The following is an 18624-nucleotide window of genomic DNA, read 5'->3' as shown; positions in this document are numbered from 1 at the left end:
GAACGTGAAGAACCATTGGCATCTACATCTGCAGAACGTGAAGAACCAGTGGCATCTACATCTGCAGAACGTGAAGAACCAGTGGCATCTACATCTGCAGAACGCGATAAACCAGTGGCATCTACATCTGCAGAACGTGAAGAACCAGTGGCATCTACATCTGCAGAACGCGATAAACCATTGGCATCTACATCTACAGAACGTGAAGAACCAGTGGCATCTACATCTACAGAACGTGAAGAACCATTGGCATCTACATCTGCAGAACGTGAAGAACCAGTGGCATCTACATCTGCAGAACGTGAAGAACCAGTGGCATCTACATCTGCAGAACGCGATAAACCAGTGGCATCTACATCTGCAGAACGCGAAGAACCATTGGCATCTACATCTACAGAACGTGAAGAACCAGTGGCATCTACATCTACAGAACGTGAAGAACCAGTGGCATCTACATCTACAGAACGTGAAGAACCAGTGGCATCTACATCTACAGAACGTGAAAAACCAGTGGCATCTACATCTGCAGAACGTGAAGAACCAGTGGCATCTACATCTACAGAACATGAAGAACCAGTGGCATCTACATCTGCAGAACGTGAAGAATCAGTGGCATCTACATCTACAGAACGTGAAGAACCAGTGGCATCTACATCTGCAGAACGTGAAGAATCAGTGGCATCTACATCTGCAGAACGTGAAGAACCAGTGGCATCTACATCTACAGAACATGAAGAACCAGTGGCATCTACATCTGCAGAACGTGAAGAATCAGTGGCATCTACATCTACAGAACGTGAAGAACCAGTGGCATCTACATCTACAGAACATGAAGAACCAGTGGCATCTACATCTACAGAACGTGAAGAACCAGTGGCATCTACATCTACAGAACATGAAGAACCAGTGGCATCTACATCTGCAGAACGTGAAGAATCAGTGGCATCTACATCTACAGAACGTGAAGAACCAGTGGCATCTACATCTGCAGAACGTGAAGAATCAGTGGCATCTACATCTACAGAACGTGAAGAACCAGTGACATCTACATCTGCAGAACGTGAAGAATCAGTGGCATCTACCGGAGATTATACAACTTTTAAAGCCATTCCCCGTGTTTAGTGTACAATGCCACACAACGTGTTTGGGAACGACACGAATAAAGTTGGACTTACGAACAAATTGACTTACGAACAGACCTCTGGGACCTAACTCGTTCGTAAGTAGAGGACTCCCTGTATATTTTTTTGTGTGGGCAGCTTTCACGCAGCGGCAGTGCCGATCGGACCGTACTGGACCGGCCGGCCGATTTTTTTCGTTTTTCATAAACGCCACGACCCCCTTCGGCTCCCCCCCGCCCCCACCCACCCCCGCCCGCAGGTGCCTCGCGTGGAAAGTCCTTGATGAGCTTCAACAGCCTAATGGGGGTGGGCGGCGGCGGCGGCGGCGGCGGCAGTAACGGGGCTCCACCCTACGACCGCGCGCACATCACCGGCGCCTCTTCCAGCAGCTCCTCCAGCAAGGGCACTTTCTTCCCGCCGGTAAAAGCCCTGGGCGGTGGTGGCGGCTGGGAGGGAAACCCCAACAGTCGCTCGCCACCAGATTCTAGCCGCTGTCTCGAATGGGCGTTGAGGAACCGGTGCTCGTTATCGCCGGTTGTGATCTCGGCGGGGAGCCAAGTGGTGGAAATTCTAACTCGGTTATTTCTTATTTTACTTACCAAGTGCAGGCCCAGCGAGCTCTTTATGTATATATAGCTCCGTATTTTTCCAGAAGCGACGTGGCCACGAATGATAGCTCGACGACGCGGCTTGTCGTCACGTGGAAATTCATAATTAATGTTGGCCGATTGTTCTAAGCGCTTGTTGATGCTAAATCTTGAGGGGGAAACAAACGGAGGGCCCGGAGAAAAATCCACGCGACCACAGGGTGAGGCAGAGAGAGAGAGAGAGACACGCAAACACCAAATATACAGCAGGTGTCCAAGGTCGGAATCGAACCCATGACCTGCCAGCCTTGATAGGCGCTCACTAACATCAACTTGCCCCAACAGTCTGTGTTAACGGCTCTACGGGGGTGTGGGATGTCGCGGGAACTTTGTCTTTGTCTTCCGTTGTAGAATCTCAACCCTCCACCCTCGCCTGCCACGGACCGGTCTCGCTACACGGGGATCCCCAACTACAGCAGCACCCCATCCACGTACAGGGCCTACAGGTGGGCTACCCCCCCCCACCCCATTGCCTTCACCATCGTCAAGGCGATCGTTGTTGCGTCCTTCTGCCAAAGTGTTGCGTGTGCTGGTGGGTTGGTTTTCGGGGCAGCGGCAACCGCTCGTGCCTCGCAGCAGGTAGCCGCTGGGTTCGATTGCCGATTGCCGACCCCGGGTGCCCTTTGCGCGAGAGAGCGGGTCCGTACGTGTCCTCACCCCCTCATTTTGCGTTGTGCGTGTGCCTCAGAGGTCGCAAACGGGTTTTGATTCCGTACCCGGCCGCACCAGGGTCGCAAACGGGTACCCGTACCCAGCCGTACCCGTACCCTACCCGTACCCTACCCCCGTACCCAGCCGGGTACGGGTATCGGGTACCCGATTGCGACCTCTGGGATGAAGCCATGTTGCAGGCGCGGGTGGGTTGATTCTAGGAACTTGAATTGTGAGAAGAGACGAGACGTTGGGAAATGAGTGACAAACGGTTACTCACCAGTGACTCACGGTCTACCCGTACCCGGCCGCACCAGGCTCGCAAACGGGTACCCGTACCCGGCCGGGTACGGGTAGCCGGGTATCGGGTAGGGTACGGGTATCGGGTACCCGGTTGCGACCTCTGGTGTGCCTACTTGCCTCCGTTGAACGTCTTTCGCGGCGTGCGTAGCCAACCCGTGCTAATCGGAGGTTGCGGGAATCGGACGTTCCGTTACCCCTCCTCCGTGTTCTGCGGTTTCGTCCCATGGCTAAAACAAACGTGCAGTGTCAGAAACGGTCTTCCCAAAAAATAGCAATATATACACACACAGGTAAATTGCCCAATAGGGAATACACACAGGAGCAATGTGGCCCGCCCCCACCCACCCCACCAGACCACCCCACCCATTAAAGCCATCAGGGCGCCGCATGCGCCTCTAAAGCTGCAGGTTGCCAACCCCTTCCCATGGTGAACTGGACTCCCATGGTGAACTGGACTCCCATGGTGAACTGCGCTTTCGTTGTGAACTGGACTTCCATGGTAAATTGGCCTTCCATTGTGGACTGGACTTCCATGGTGAACTGGAAGTGAAGCCGCCGCCATCTCGTTACACCACGAAGGTTTTTTGGTTACGTTGCCAGGAATGTATTAATATCGATCGATAGTAATAATGATGATGACAATGTCATCGTTGGGCTACTCGCCACTGCCCAGGAGAGCCGCTGTCGGATCCGCTGCGACCGCTTGCAGCTGCGTCGCGAGGAAATCCGCGTTCTGCTGCAAGTGCAGACGTGCTGTGTCCAGCTACGACGGCAATTTCGGTCACCTGATCAACCCCTTGTCGTGTGTCTCGGCACGTTTGGGTTTTGGACGCCGTGTTGCGCAAATGATCGTCGTGTGTGAATTCTGTTCTTGTGGCCGTCCCCCACCCCCTTGCTTTTACGCACCACTGCCACCCACCGTGGTGCAATACACGCACTCGCCGTGCTCACAATCACGCGCACCGCACGCACGCACACACCACACACCAACGCCTGCACACACCACACACACACACCCACACACACCACACACCCACACACCCACCCACACACACACCCACACACCACCCACACACACCACACACACCAACGCCTGCACACCCACCGCTCCACGCACGCCCACACACCCACACACCCACACACGCACACACCCACACACCCACACAACCACACACACCACACACCCACACACACCACACACACCACACGCACCACACGCACCACACGCACCACACACACCACACACACCCACCCACACACCCACCCACACACCCACCCACACACCCACCCACACACCCACCCACACACACCCACACACACCACACACACCACACACCCACACGCACACACACCACACACACCACACACACCAACGCCTGCACACACCACACCCACCCACACACCCACCGCTCCACACACGCACACACACCACACACACCACACCACACACACCACACACACCCACACACCCACACACCACACACCCACACACCACACACACCCACACTCCACACACACCACACACACACCACACACACCACACACACCACCCACCACACACACCACACCACACACACCACACACACACACACCCTCGCAACGCCAGGCATCAGAAGCCGCACGCCGTGGCCCCCCCGACCACGCCGTACAGCACGGACGTGTGCGACAGCGACTGCCCCGTCGTGCCGCTTGGCCCCGCTCGCGGCTGGCGCCCCGTGCCCCGGCACGCCGCCAACGCCGCCGTCTCCGTGGGCGGCGTGGTCTGCGCGCCGCCCCCACTGCCCGTCGCTCTCCCCGGGCCGCCGGCCGCGCCGCCTCGCTACTGCGGCGGCGGCGGCGACGCGGCTGCGGCTGCGGCGTACGACTCGGAGCCGTTCGCTCCACCGCCCACGCCCTGGAGCCAGTACCTGTCGGCCGAGGACAGCTGCCCCCCGTCGCCGTCCACCGAGCGGAGCTACTTCCACCTGTGCCCTCCGCCGCCGTCACCGTGCACCGACTCGTCGTGAGCGACCGCCCGCCCGCCCGCCCGCCTCTTGCCCGGCTGAACTGAGTTGGCGAGTGGTGCGCGTGCGCCTTGGCTAGTTGTGTGTGTCAACTAAAAAGTAAAATTATTATGTTTTGTTTTACCAGGTAAGGCCCCCCCCCCACTGAGCTATAAAGTAGCTACTTTTTCAGAAGCGTCCTGGTTTGCCACAAAGACAGCCCGACGAGAAGTGGCTCGTCGTCGCGCGGAACTTTATAGCGGCCAAATACTCTTGAATGCACGCTGGTTCTAAATGCGGACGGAAAAGCTGGAGGGCCCGGAGGAAAATCCACGCGGCCACGGGGAGAACGTGCACGGGCAAGATCGAACCCACGGTGCCCCTGCACGCTAGGCGAGGCAGCTGACGTCACGCCACCGTGTGCGTCTTCGTGTGGGGAAGGTTTGCCGGCTGGCCGAGTGTCCGCCGTGTGGTCGTGCGAGTCTGGTTCGTGTGGCCGTGAGCTGCGAATGGCCTCGTTTTGCGGCTTGCCACGTGCCGCTTCAGAGAGATGCTGGCTGCCGAGTTATCCAATCCGGTGGCGGCTGCTTTTAATTTCTCGCCGTTTGGTTAGGTGGCTTCCGGTTGGCTAAATTGAGTTTGGCCCCTTTAGCAGTAAATGTTACGGCAAGAATGGCAAGCGATTTCGCCCCGGTTACGAGGTTTGAGCTTGTTAGAACATTACAGAGCTGCCGTGAACATCCTTTTTTTTTTTTAATACCGTGCCATCCCGCGTGCCATCCCACGTGCCACGAAGTGGGATCTGGTACCGATTCCGCATACTGATGACTCTGCGAACCCACACGGGTTCCTTCGCGACTTTTGTTCGTCGCGCTTAACAGGTTTTCTTGCTTTTGCCGGAAGTGTTTGTGTGCGGGGTTATTGCACCACACCTGCGGTTTAGCGGCCGGCTCTCTCTCTCTCTTTCTGTCTCTAAGTTTGCGAGACCGTGGATTAAAACGCCGCCGGTGACCCTGCGCCGCTCGGCCACAAAGTGTCTGGCGACGGTTGTTTTTGCCGAGATCGCTCCTTCGCCGATGAAAACGTGGAGCGGGGGGGGGGGGGTGGTTTATTGTTTTGTAACGTATGGGATGAGCGCGCTTTACCTACCCCCCCCCCCCCCCCAAACATTTGACGAGGAATTCTGACCGACTTGTTCATTTGGAAGAAATCCTCACTGTGCAATGACAAAAAGTATTTTTTTTTTACTCCGTGAACGTTAAAAGCGAAACGTTTATTTTGAGGGCTGTAAATAACGGTGGCCAGACGGCTTTCGTCTAGCCTCTCGCGAGTCACCGATCTGCCAGTTGCCCTTTGCTCTCCTACTGACCGTGACGGTGACAAGGGCGGCGTTTTGGGACGCCCGGTTCAGGTTTGCGGACTTTCGCGCTCTCTCTCTCTCTCTCTTGCTGTCTGTTGCTCTCTCTCAGCTCTGCCAGCCAACACGTGGTGGGTTGTTGCTGGTTGCCGTGTCCCACGGTGGTCGTCCGTCGCCCGAGACAAAAAAAAAAAACAGCTGCTGAATGAGACATTCACCTCTTTCGCGGCGCGGGTGTCGCATTTATTATTCATTTTAAGTACCGATGAGTGGCCAGTTAGCGGGCCAGGGCGTCACCCTCTCAACTCCCTTCGTGCGTAGCGTACGAGAGCACGACCCGAGCCGTGCGCCGTGCGCCGTGCGCCGTGCGTGTATTGTAAAACACTGTGTGTGCGCGCGCGTTGTAGCGGGGTCACCTGCTGTTGAATGAAACCGTGGTGCCGTGTTATTATCCCGCGTTGCGTGACGTTTGACGCGCGATTGGCACGTCGTGTGTTTAATCGTGGCGTGTTGCTTTCCGAAAAGCGAGTTTCTTGCAACTCGATGCAAAGTTGTGAGGTTCAAACCCCACCCCACCCCCACTCCCTTTTTGAGGGTGCCACTTTGAGGTGGGGTCCATTGAGCAAAGAAAATCTCCGTTTGGGTGGCGACCCGGGCCAACTCGGCTGAGAGAGGGCAGCGACGAGCGCGTGGTGAACATGTGATGAACACGTGATGAACACGCGACGTGGGAAGGGGGAGAGAAGAGGGGTTTGTTTACCTGCGGTGATTTTGAACTGATTTTTTTCCCTCTCGTCTATAATGTCCAAGTTAATATTTTTTTCGTTTCAACTCGGTGAGACAGAGGGGGAGGACGAGTGGCTCATTTGCAACGGTGACCCCTGGAGGGGCATTCTTATGCTGCCAATAGGGGGGGGGCGGGGGAGGGGGGCGGCGGGGGGGAGCGGGCGATGATTGCCACGTGTGACCCCAACCGAGCAACCTGCCGGCAATCGTCGAACATTGGAAATTTTTTGTTCAAGAAAGTACGAAAGCACTCCGGTCCGTGCACATGGCATGGCCGCAGCCTCCGTCGTTGCTGGCGACACGGGGGTGGGAGGGGAGGGGATCCTTTCGGTGGTGTGAAGGGGCAGAAGGTCAGCGACATCGCTTGCAGGTTCGTTTCGTCAAATCCGAACCGGTGTGGAACGTACGCGGTCTGTTCTAGAACGTGGCGGTAGTAGTCGCGTTCCTGAACAACAACCGCGTGATGGTATACAACACAGGGGGGTAGAGCACAGTCCGCGATAACGCGTGACGATGCGTACGCAGGCTGAGCAAAGGCCGAGGACCTCGTTCATCCCGTCGAGAAACGGTTTTTCCAGCACGCGTCGATTGTAAGAAAATCGCACCTTTTGGAGAGCGAGAGAGAGAAAAAAATATCTGTAATGATCTACTTGAATTTGCGTGGCCCCACCGTAAATTCGGCGTATGCCTCCCGATTGGCATGCCCCCTGATGCCCGATGGCATTCCACCCCAAACAAATCTGGCTTTGCCCGTAGCGGCACCTTACCACTGTCAATATCCAGACTGCAGGCAGTGGTGGGGGCGTTTCTGCTCAACGCATTTTGTGGCGGGGTGTGTGCCCCCCCCCCCCCCACCTGCGATTAGTACGGTCGGTTGCGTATGTTGCGAAAAAACACTCCGGTATAGTAGACTCTCCATTATCCGCGTGCGGTTTATCCAATTTGCGGAGACTTTGACGTAAATTCATAACTTGCGGATTTTCCCTTAAGCCCAAATGAATCATCTAAAAACGGTTGAACATCATTGCTACTCTTGGAAATGTTTATGACAAGTCACGTGCTTAAACCGAACACGGTACGTTGCTCCGGTTAATCCGAAATCCATGCGATCGCCTCTACAGTACAGTAGTTGCCATTAATTTACGACGTTGGGCGGATTTTGATTGATGTTGATTGGCGTCGCTCTGCTGTCATCAACTTGGTTGGTCGAGTCTTCTGCACGGGAGCAGGAAAGTGTTTATCGTTAGTATCAGTTTTGTTCATTGACGAGCTTAGTTTTCTTAACTAAAAAATAATTTACACCAACATTAGTGTTTTTTGGCCTCGAAATCCGCAAAAAACGGTTATTTTTGGATTAACCGCAATTCTAAACAATCAAGCGGTGGCACAAATTTGATGGCAACTGTCATTTGAAAAATCCATTTCCGTCGCCCTCAAACTGCTTGTGAACATTTAATCTAAAGAGAATTCTCGACTCAAACCTTAACGTGTTTGTGTATATTTCCGCGAAATTTAATGTAGGTTTTTTTTCTGGGTTAGATCGCGTAAATATATATAAATGTGTCGTTAAACCTGCCACCACCCGACACAGCCAGTTCGTAAGTTTTGTCACGTAAACAGAACGTGCCGATTCGTCACTCGTACTTTATATTGCCACGTACTTCCCTCCCCTCGTCTGTCACTCGCCGTCTCTCTAAAGCTCATCAAGTAACCTACAAAGCCCCTTTGCCAAATGCACTTACCCGCTAGATATTCTCTCGCAAAAGGTGCCAATAATATTAACGCGTTGCTCTTTCGACGGAGTTGCGTTTCAATCCTCGTGTTTTTTTGTTGTTGAACGAACGGGCGGGCGGGTTTAGACTCGGCGGAGATTGTTTATCACTTCTAGATTTGAAGCTTTCGTGAATGCAAGGATCCATACTCTTAGTTTTTTTCGGTAAAGTCACGTAGGTAAAAAAAAGAAATTAAAATTAATAAAAAATAAAATAATAAAAAATCACGACGTTTCGGAGGCAACACAAGTCTCCGTCATCAGGTGGGACCGTCACAGCCAGATTTGCTGTATGATTATTTTACCTACGTGACTTTACCGAAAAAACTAAGAGTATTGTTCATCACTCTCGCCGTGTTTTTCTGCCTTATTGCCTCGCGCGCGGGCGAGTCATCGTTGCCTTCGTGCTCCCCGCTGCATTTGCCTGAACCGTTTTGACTTTCGCAACTTTTAAATGAGCATCTCGAAACCGCTAGAAGCCAAAGTTATTGCTCGTCAACCGAGGATGCGTGGAAAAGTAACTCGGCAGGGCGGGAGCAAAAATTACCGCGCGTCTTAAGTTCGCGTGCCCAGCCATCACCGGCGGATGTCGGCGTCTTTGTCAACGGTTGGCTAGAGGGGAGTTCGAGTACATCATCTCTGTGTTATTGCCACTCGCAAAGCAGCGGTTTTGGGGTCGGTCCTACCTAACATTTCCTCTGTCCAGCAGCGAGCGAGGACACTCCAGCGAACGTCCCTCTTGCACGCCGACTCCCGTACGCATTCAAACCTCCTTGGGGGCGCGGAAGGGTTCTCAACAAAGGGTTCATTATTAATATTACAAGACCCTAACGCCAGACGATGAGATGCTGCAAGGGCAGTCCTCGAAGGTCAGATGTCGACCCTTCAACCTCTTGTGTGGGATCGGGCAGAAGGAAGGAAGCGACGGCGGCGGCCCGCTGACGCTTTCTAACTGCGTCGTTCAAGTGGCAACGTTGATCGCCGTCCCGTGTAGCAACTTTGAGCCCCAATGCGGCGAGGGGCAGCCATGGGGGGGGCGCGAAGGAGCAGCGGTATTTGTGGACTATCCCACGGGAGAGCGCTGCTGTTGTGGACAGCACGGCCGTATTTGTTTGTTCGTAAACGATGTCAGATTTTTTTTGCCGTCGTCGTGATTGTGACGTTTCCGACCCTTCCGTTTGCGTCACACCACGGATCTGATGCAGGGGGCGATTGGCTGCCGAGCTTTTTTCTTGGCGGCCGCATTTAAACGTCTCGGATATCCGTCTCTTATTTTTTTCATTATTTTGGGACGCATCGCCCAGCCCCCCCCACCCACCCCCGTCTCGACTCGTGAACTCCTGCGGCGAGTTGCGCATCCCAGTCGGGGGGGGGGGGGTCTACGTTCGAAGCGGAGCGCGGCGGACCCTCGCAGGAATGGGGCCCCCCTCCCCGTGCCCCCCCCCCGCCCCCCTCGTGATCCGCGGAGATCAAACAAATCATATTCTCTGGTTCTATCGGTAAAGTCACGTAGATAGAAAATAAGTATAACCCGTAAAAACAAAGTTTTTCACTAAATCTTTTATATGCGTGGCGGCTAGAGTCCTCTTGTCCTCTGGCTTGAGATGGCTGCCACCTATGGGTCAGATGATTGCATTGCACCATTAAGCAATTGGTGATTAAATATATTTTTGTCCTAAAAAGTGTAAAATTTTGGGAAAAAATTTTCACGAACATTAATTGTCACGCACAACGAGTTTGTGTGCAAAATGTCAGCTCGATTGGATCACGGGAAGTGGGTTAAAAAACGACCGAAAGATTTGCACGGTCCTAAGCAAGCAAGCACGCACGCAAGCAAGCAAGCAAGCGAACTTAATATAAAGGATTTTAAAAAACACCTTTCGGTCGCAGCACAAGCGTCCGTCTTCAGGTGAGAAAAAAAACTGTTCTGCCGATGTGGCTTCATATAGGCACGGGAGGGGGGGAGGGAAGGGAGTGGAAAGAGTTTGGCTGCAGGAGTTCACAGGGGAGAGGAGGGGTAGGGGGGTTTGTGGCGTGCAGGGACGGGTGGGGCTGGAGAAATGAGCAAGTACTTTAGCGATAGAACCAGAGAGAGTATGGATTCCTGCGGTCACGAAACCGTCAAATCAAGATCAAACAAATCGCTCGACGCCGGTGTACGGCAGCACGGGCTGCTGGTTCGTATGCGAAACGCTGTCGCCACAAGAGGTCGCGCGTTCGGGGATGAATGGACATCCGTCTTCGTTTAGGAAGAAGGAGCCCTACTGGAGGTTGGATGTTACAGGGTGATTCAGAAAAATGTGAACACTCCTGAGAAATTTGCAACAACGCCACAAGAAATTTGCCGCCTCCGAGTTTTGGAGACCACCTGGAGAACATTCCAGGCACGCGTTGACAACGATGGCGAACAAGTAGAGACCCTTTGACTTTTTGAAGCTATTAACATCACATTTGTTTTCATGTTAATATATTATCCGTTCTTTTTCCATTAAAAACGATAGTCCCATAATAAGTGTTAATATTTTTTTGAAGCGCCCTGTATATACACATATATGTACAGATGTAGCTTGCGTTGGCCGTGCGAATCTTCAGGTCCAACCGTGTGTATGTTGAACTTCTTTCGCGCCGTACGTAGCCAACCCTGCCAACCGGAGGTTTCCTTAACAAAGTGTTGGCGCTGATGTTCAGTGTTACGGCACAATCGCTCGGCTCTGGGCCAGTTAAAGTGGGTGTGTGTGTCCCCTCATCCTTCCGCCAGCGTGGGACGATGTTCATATGCTCCGTGCGACATTGACAACGCAACGAGAACACGATTGTACGATGTTAAACGGCAAAAGGTTCGGCGTCGACAGATCGGGCGCATCGCTGCTCACGTTGCCTTGCTCCAGAATACGATACGACACCGTGTGTGTGTGCGAGCGTGCGTGTGTATGCGTGCGTGCGAGCGCGTGCGAGCGTGTGTGGGTGTGCGAGCGTGTGTGTGTGTGTGCGAGCGTGTGTGTGTGTGTGTGTGCGTGCGTGTGTGTGTGTGTGCGTGTGTGTGTGTGTGCGTGCGTGTGCGTGCGTGCGTGTGCGTGTGTGTGTGCGTGCGTGTGTGTGTGCGTGCGTGTGTGTGCGAGCGTGCGTGTCGAGCAGTTCATCTTGTGCTCTGTTCTGAAGAACACTTGGACTGTCGCCCCCAAGCATCATTGTTTTATATTTAATTTTCCTGTTACAGGGGGGGCTGTGGGGTGAGCGCGACGGACGGTGTGTTTAATGTTGTATAATAGTGCGCGTGTGTGTGTGTCTATCATGCACAGTGTAGTGGGGAGCGGTGGTGTAGCGGTTAGCGCGCTGCGCTATGAACCCGGCGATCCGGGTTCGATTCCCGCTCGCGGCCGACGCCGGTGACGGTTATCTGAACCGGTCCCGGACCTCCCCTAGGTCGACTCGGCCTCAAATGAGTACCTGGTGCGGTGTATAAACATCGCCACTGGGGAGACAAAGGCGACCGGGCGTTGTGTTGACTGGCCTTCATAGGTGCTCGCTAACAGCACTTGCTCCAACAATCTGTTCAGGCTATACAGGGGGGGGTCTTTGTCTGCATACATAATGCATAGTTAGGCAGTGTGTGGCTACGTCCAGAGCGTTATCTCGTCTCGGCAGGTTTGGCTTTTTGGGGAAGTGCTGTCTGACGTTGACACCATTGACCAGTGCGATTGTGAGAGAGGGGAGGGGGGGCTAAATATTGTATATGGCAAGCAGTAGGCCACCACCCCGCTAATACTGCTGCTGCAACCATAAATGTCAAGTTCTCAGCCTTGCCAAGCACACTAAAGCACGTTTATTGGTCGTGAAACATCTCCGTTAAAGCGCCGGTGCGAGAACTTACTCGAAAAGAGTTTGGAAAGTGCGTATGTTGAACGTCTTAAGTACGTGTGTTGAACTTGTTTCGCTCCGTACGTAGCCAACCGTGCTAATAGGAGGTGTGTGGGGGGGGGGACAACAAACTAAACGCGAAAAAAACAGTTACGAATTGTATTTAAGGCAATCGCCATTTTTCAGTCATAATTCACAGCCCTTTTCATCAATCCTCTGCTGGGTGGGTGAAGGACAAACCCAGACAATGGGGTCACGGTGGCTGTCCACCCGACCAAGATGTCAACGCGAATCCAGGGTGACCTCCCTCGCCCCGTGCCCCCCCCCCCCCCTACTATGTGCTGGAACGGAGGCGATTGGGACAGAAGTGAGTGAGAGGAGGACGGCAGCCAGGGCTCCGATAAGAAAATGAAACTCGAGCCCAGCCACCGCGGAGCCCAGAACAGATGTTAAGCTCTTGGCGGTGTTGGCGGGGAGGCGTGGAATTAGTGGGGGCGGTTTCGAGTCGGGCTGTGTCGGAGTCTCGGTTTCGGTGTCCTCTACATTGCAAGGAGCCGCGGTCTCCTCCCTAACAATACAAACATGTGAAAACACCCCCCCCCGCCCCAACATGGTCATCATCATCATGGTGCTGCTGTCACAAACCCAACAATGGTTTCAAATGTGTGGCGGCCCTCACGCTGGTGATGTCTTATCGGTGAAAGCGTCCGCGTTCCGCGTTGGGAGTTTGCGTCGACAATGTAAGAGAGAGAGAGAGAAAACACAATCGTGTAAATAATTGCTATACATACAGATTTTAAATAAAAAACTATTTTATTACAGATCGCACCACGACTGGTTTCTTCTAGATTTGAAGCTTTCGTGACTGCAAGGAATCATCTTCTTAGGTTTTTTCGGTAAAGTCACGTAGAAAGTAAAATAAAAACAAAAATCACGACGTTTCGGAGGCAACACAAGTCTCCGTCATCAGGTGGGACCGTCACAGCCAGATTAGCTGTATCAAGTGAGGCAATGATTCAAGATGTAATCCCTTAAAAGCGAGTTGAGGGGGGAGGGAGAGGGAGGGGGGAGCTCATTAGACTATGGTAGCCAATGAAAGGAACGTATCGGGAGAGAGGGGGGGCGAGGCCAAAAGGGTGGGCGATGGACGTGGAAGCGCTTGTGCGCAAGCGGCCAATTACTGCACACGCCAACACAATGGAGCGATTGTGCGCAAGCGGCCAGCCACTGCACCCGCCAACACAATGGGCAGAGAGGAGGAGGGGAGGTCTAATACACATGATAGACAAAAGAACGAAAATGATGATGGGTACACGAAGCCATACAAATATACAAACACAGACATAATTTCAACCGTGATGATGGGTACAAACTTAGTAATCATTGGAAAGATGTTATCAACCACGCAAAAAAGACTTAATCACAAATTTTTTGGACCATCTTATCTGACAGGCACTATTTTACTGTACTTTACCGAGTGTTAACATCCCCAGTTATTTTAACAGTACTCTCTTCATTGTTCAGCCAGCATTGGTATAAACATGGGCATTTTCGTTCTTTTGTCTATCATGTGTATCAGACCCCCCCTCCCCCTCTCTCTCCATTGTGTTGGCGTGTGCAGTAATTGGCCGCTTGCGCACAAGCGCTTCCACGTCCATCGCCCACCCTTTTGGCCTCGCCCCCCCTCCCTCCCGATACGTTCCTTTCATTGGCTACCATAGTCTGATGAGCTCCCCCCTCCCTCTCCCTCCCCCCTCAACTCGCTTTTAAGGGATTACATCTTGAATCATTGCCTCACTTGATACAGCTAATCTGGCTGTGACGGTCCCACCTGATGACGGAGACTTGTGTTGCCTCCGAAACGTCGTGATTTTTGTTTTTATTTTATTTTACTTTCTACGTGACTTTACCGAAAAAACCTAAGAAGACTGGTTTCTTGCGACTCGTCCACGTGGTAAGTGTTTTTTTTTACCCTTCTATCTGGCAACAAAACTGACACCTTTTTACAAGAAGTCATGTTTACATAGACCACAATACCTGCAGTCATAATGCAAACAAAAAACATAACTCTGATAATGTATGCACTGTCCTTGAAGTTGATTGGCCCACACCCGAGACAGCTTTCCTTAGAGCCTAGTCTCACATGGGTTGGACCAGATGACGCCAAAAGGCGCACAACTCAAAGACAACGCACCATCAGAGTATGAGAGCTCGGGGTAAGCATTTACACCATTGGAACCTCCTTTGCCAGTAAAAAATATAATTGTTTTTTTTACCTTTCTATCTGGCAACAAAGCTGACACCTTTTTTACAAGGAGTCATGCTTGCATAGACCACAATACCTGCAGTCATAATGCAAACAAAAAACATAACTGATAATGTATGCACTGTCCTTGAAGTTGATTGGTCCACACCCGAGACAGCTTTCCTTAGAGGCTAGTCTCACATGGGTTGGACCATTATGACTGCAGGTATTGTGGTCTATGCAAACATGACTCCTTGTAAAAAGGTGTCAGTTTTGTTGCCAGTTAGAAGGGTAAAAAAACACAATTATATTTTTACTGGCAAATGAGGTTCCCATGGTCGTCCACGTGGGTTTAACGATGCTCCAAGATATTCTTGGGTTTTGTCGGTAAAGTCACATAGGTAAAACGTTTTCATTAATAAAAGTAAAATAAAAATCAAGACGGAAGCTTGTGTTGCCTCCGAAACGTCGTGATTTTATTTTACTTTTATAAATTTACATTTTTTACCTACGTGACTTTACCGAAAAAAACCAAGAATATGAATCCTTGCAGTCACGAAAGCTTCAAATCTAGACGCTCCCAGATCTCGACTTGAAGCTTTCGTGACTGCACGAATTCATATTGTTTTGGGTCTTTCGGTAAAGTCACGTAGATAGAAAAATAGTTTAAAAAATCACGACGTTTCGATCACAACTGCTGAGGCAGGAAGAAATCGGACTGCTGTAATTTTCCACCTGAAGACGATTGCTTGTGCTGCGATCGAAACGTGATTTTATTTTTTTATTTTACTATCTTCGTGGCTTTACCGAAAGACCCAAAGAGTAAGAGGATGCTCCCAGATTTTGCGAGTGAAATGATTTTGCAAAAGAAAATGAAGGGAGGCAATACTTGCACCTGGATTTGCAACCCACTCAAAGTTGCGAGGTGGGGTGTGTGTGTGTGGGGGGGAGATTGTGAATTCGGAATGCGGTGTATTGTTATTGTGCAAGCTTTTCACGCGCGTGGTTGTACAATGCGTGCGAGAAGTTAACTGATGATAAAAAAAACATTTTTTGCTTGCGTTAAAACACGTGGTGCCGATATTGCATCTCGACTCAAAGGTAACTTCCATTCGCCGAATGTCTACGGAGCGGGGAGGCGCCGCCGAAATTATTTTTCAAATCTCGGGGTTTTCATGCTCGTTGTCACCCGTTGACAAAAGAAATACAGTTTAAGATGATAATTGTTTTTTTTACCCTTTTATCTGGCAACAAAACTGACACCTTTTTTTACAAGGAGTCATGTTTGCATTGACCACAATACCTGCGGTCGGAATGCAAACAAAAAACACAACTCAGATAATGTATGCACTGTCCTTGAAGTTGATTGGTCCACACCCGAGACAGCTTTTCTTAGAGCCTAGTCTCACCCTGGTGTTGGACCAGAACATGACTCCTTGTAAAAAAAGGTGTCAGTTTTGTTGCCAGATACAAGGGTAAAAACCCAATTATCATTTTGCTACTGGCAAAGGAGGTTCCAATGGTGTAAATGCTTACCCCGAGCTCTCATACTCTGATGGTGCATTGTCTTTGAGTTGTGCGCCTTTTGGCGTCATCTTGTCCAACAACATGTGAGACTAGGCTCTAAGGAAAGCTGTCTCGGGTGTGGACCAATCAACTTCAAGGACAGTGCATACATTATCAGAGTTGTGTGTTTTTTGTTTGCATTCCGACCGCAGGTATTGTGGTCAATGCAAACATGACTCCTTGTAAAAAAGGTGTCAGTTTTAATTAAATAGACTTTTTAATAAATGTGTTTGCCCAACTCGCATCCACTCAAGAAAATGTCTCCAGACAGCAGGATGAAGAGAAGTGCTGCACCACAGCGAAAATTGTGGATCACCGTTCGAACAAAGACGGTCACTGGATAGCGCCCTTTCAGACGCTCTTCCCTTCCCATATTAGGAAGCCACTGGAGCTGGGCACTTTTAAGTCATCTGGATGGACTCATTTTTCTTCGGAATTGCTTGTTTAGGTTGTGTTTCCCCCCCCCCGCACCTCCCGATTTTATCACGGTGGGCTACTTCAGAAAGAAAGATTTTCCAACGTACGTACCATGGCCGATTTACCACACTTCCCCACCCAACCCTCCGTGGCATTGATTTCTCGGTGCACCGTTTGACGACGAGCATTTACAACTCCAATGCCGCCCGTCGCCCCATCTACATTTGCGTTCCATTGCACCGTCCAGTTCACACCGTCACTCCCAAACGAAAAGCAGCAGACGCGTGAAAACAATCTCGTTCCATTTACACCTTTATTCAAAGCAACGCGCAAATGTTTAAGACCACAAACATTCTGAATCTGCATTTTTTTTTTAAATTCTCAACTAGCCTTCAAAATTATATCCTTGCCTCCCGCGCCACTCGCTCCACTACCTCTATACCATCCAATTAAATCAAAGGCGGCAGGGCGCGGGGGTAAACAAAAAAATCGATTGACTAAAGGGTTCAATTCAGCCAGCCACCACGTATTGGTGCGTCCAGGAATCAAGGCTGGGCAACACACACGTGACAGTGAAGCAGCAGCAGCACGTCATCAGCACAAGGTGGCGGCCCTCCGGCACGGCGTTCCACTACAAATTAAGCGAGCGGAGGGGGGGCCCAAAGTGCGCTCCCGCTGACTTACGGCAACGATAGAAGTTCAACACGCGCACGCACTGCCGTACAAGGCAGAATCGCAAAAGCAGCAAGTCACTAGGATTTCAAATGCGTTGGCGACGGCTTCTTTAGCGACTGTAGCTCCCCACGTGGAAACGCGTATCCTGGGCCAGAGGCACTCCCAGTTGTAAAATTCTCACCGTGCCAAGCTTGCCATCGTCAAAACGGGAATTAGCATCCCGCGAAACGCTCCCAATGCAATTTGTGGCATCGCCAAGATACAGTGGGGCACGTATCGCCGAACGGAGGCACGAGACTTGTAGTTTGTGTATCTCTCTTAAGCCGTGTTGGGGAGGACGGCGGGGATCAGTCCAACCGCCACTTGAGAAAAAAATAAACACCCAATGTGGCTTCCAGGTGCCAGATGCCATCACTGGAAACGTTGCATTTGATTCGCAAGCTCAGAAAAATGAACGTGCAGGTTTTAATCGCGGGTCCAATGGGCAGCTCGCTTAAAAAATGTCCCAAAGCACGGCAAAACAAACCACTGCCGATTTGAGCAATGGTTACCGTAATGAATGAGAACATTTAACAAGAAAAAGAAAACGCGGTAGTGCAAAGGGCAGTTCAGGTCTTGAGCTAGATTGGTGTGGGGCACAGCGTGTCAATCACATCGCCGTAACAAACGTCCGCGGGACCAGGAGGAAGTAGAGCAGATTGCAGGCTACCCCCCCCCACCCCCAAAATCAGCGTTACAGAGCGCCGTCCAATCAAGGGGCACTTTGCGACAGGTCGGTGCGGAACAGCGCACGGATTGCGACACTGAAGGGTGTCTCGGCCTGTCAAGTTTGAAGTCTAGCTCGACTGTTTTAATCTGTCATGCTCCGGCGGGGGAAGAGGGAGAGAAAGCTCAAGTTGCTTTTCGCTCCATCTCTGGCAAAACCTTGAGGCGACAGCCGCTGGGTTTTGGGTCGAGTCCGGGACACGCCAAGCCCGTCTTGCGCCAATTCATCGTCGTGCTTGAAAATCCGAGCAGTGGCCTTGAAGTCAAGTCCAGAGCTCGGAACCGAGAGGCACTTTGGCTCGAGGCCTTTGGTGCAATGAGCCGCTGAACAATAATTGGCGCGTTGCTGTGCTCCCGAACCAAGGGCGATAACACACTGGGTAACCGGAGCGATTGTTGCTGGAGTATTTTATTTTTTGTTCATTCAACTTGTTCACCGGGCTGCCTTTTCGCACGTTTGAAGCCGCAACACGAAACTTT

The 18624-nt window shown here is 51.6% G+C and overlaps 1 protein-coding gene across 1 annotated transcript in view; it reads left to right on the top strand.

Moving 5' to 3' along the window:
• The window catches only part of LOC144728076 (low-density lipoprotein receptor-related protein 6-like), a 91140-nt gene extending 84173 nt beyond the window's left edge, over positions 1-6967 (top strand). Inside the window, exons 24-26 of the mRNA XM_078607365.1 lie at positions 1381-1541; positions 2120-2214; positions 4329-6967. Of these exons, the coding sequence (XP_078463491.1) occupies positions 1381-1541; positions 2120-2214; positions 4329-4728 (656 nt within the window). The 3' untranslated portion in view covers positions 4729-6967. The remainder of the gene's footprint in view (positions 1-1380; positions 1542-2119; positions 2215-4328) is intronic.
• The last annotated feature ends 11657 nt before the right edge of the window (positions 6968-18624 follow it).

This window comes from Lampetra planeri, chromosome 27 (genome assembly GCF_965212315.1).
Source record: "Lampetra planeri chromosome 27, kcLamPlan1.2.h2, whole genome shotgun sequence".
NCBI lineage: Eukaryota > Metazoa > Chordata > Hyperoartia > Petromyzontiformes > Petromyzontidae > Lampetra > Lampetra planeri.
This window is presented reverse-complemented; position numbering and strand designations above follow the sequence as displayed.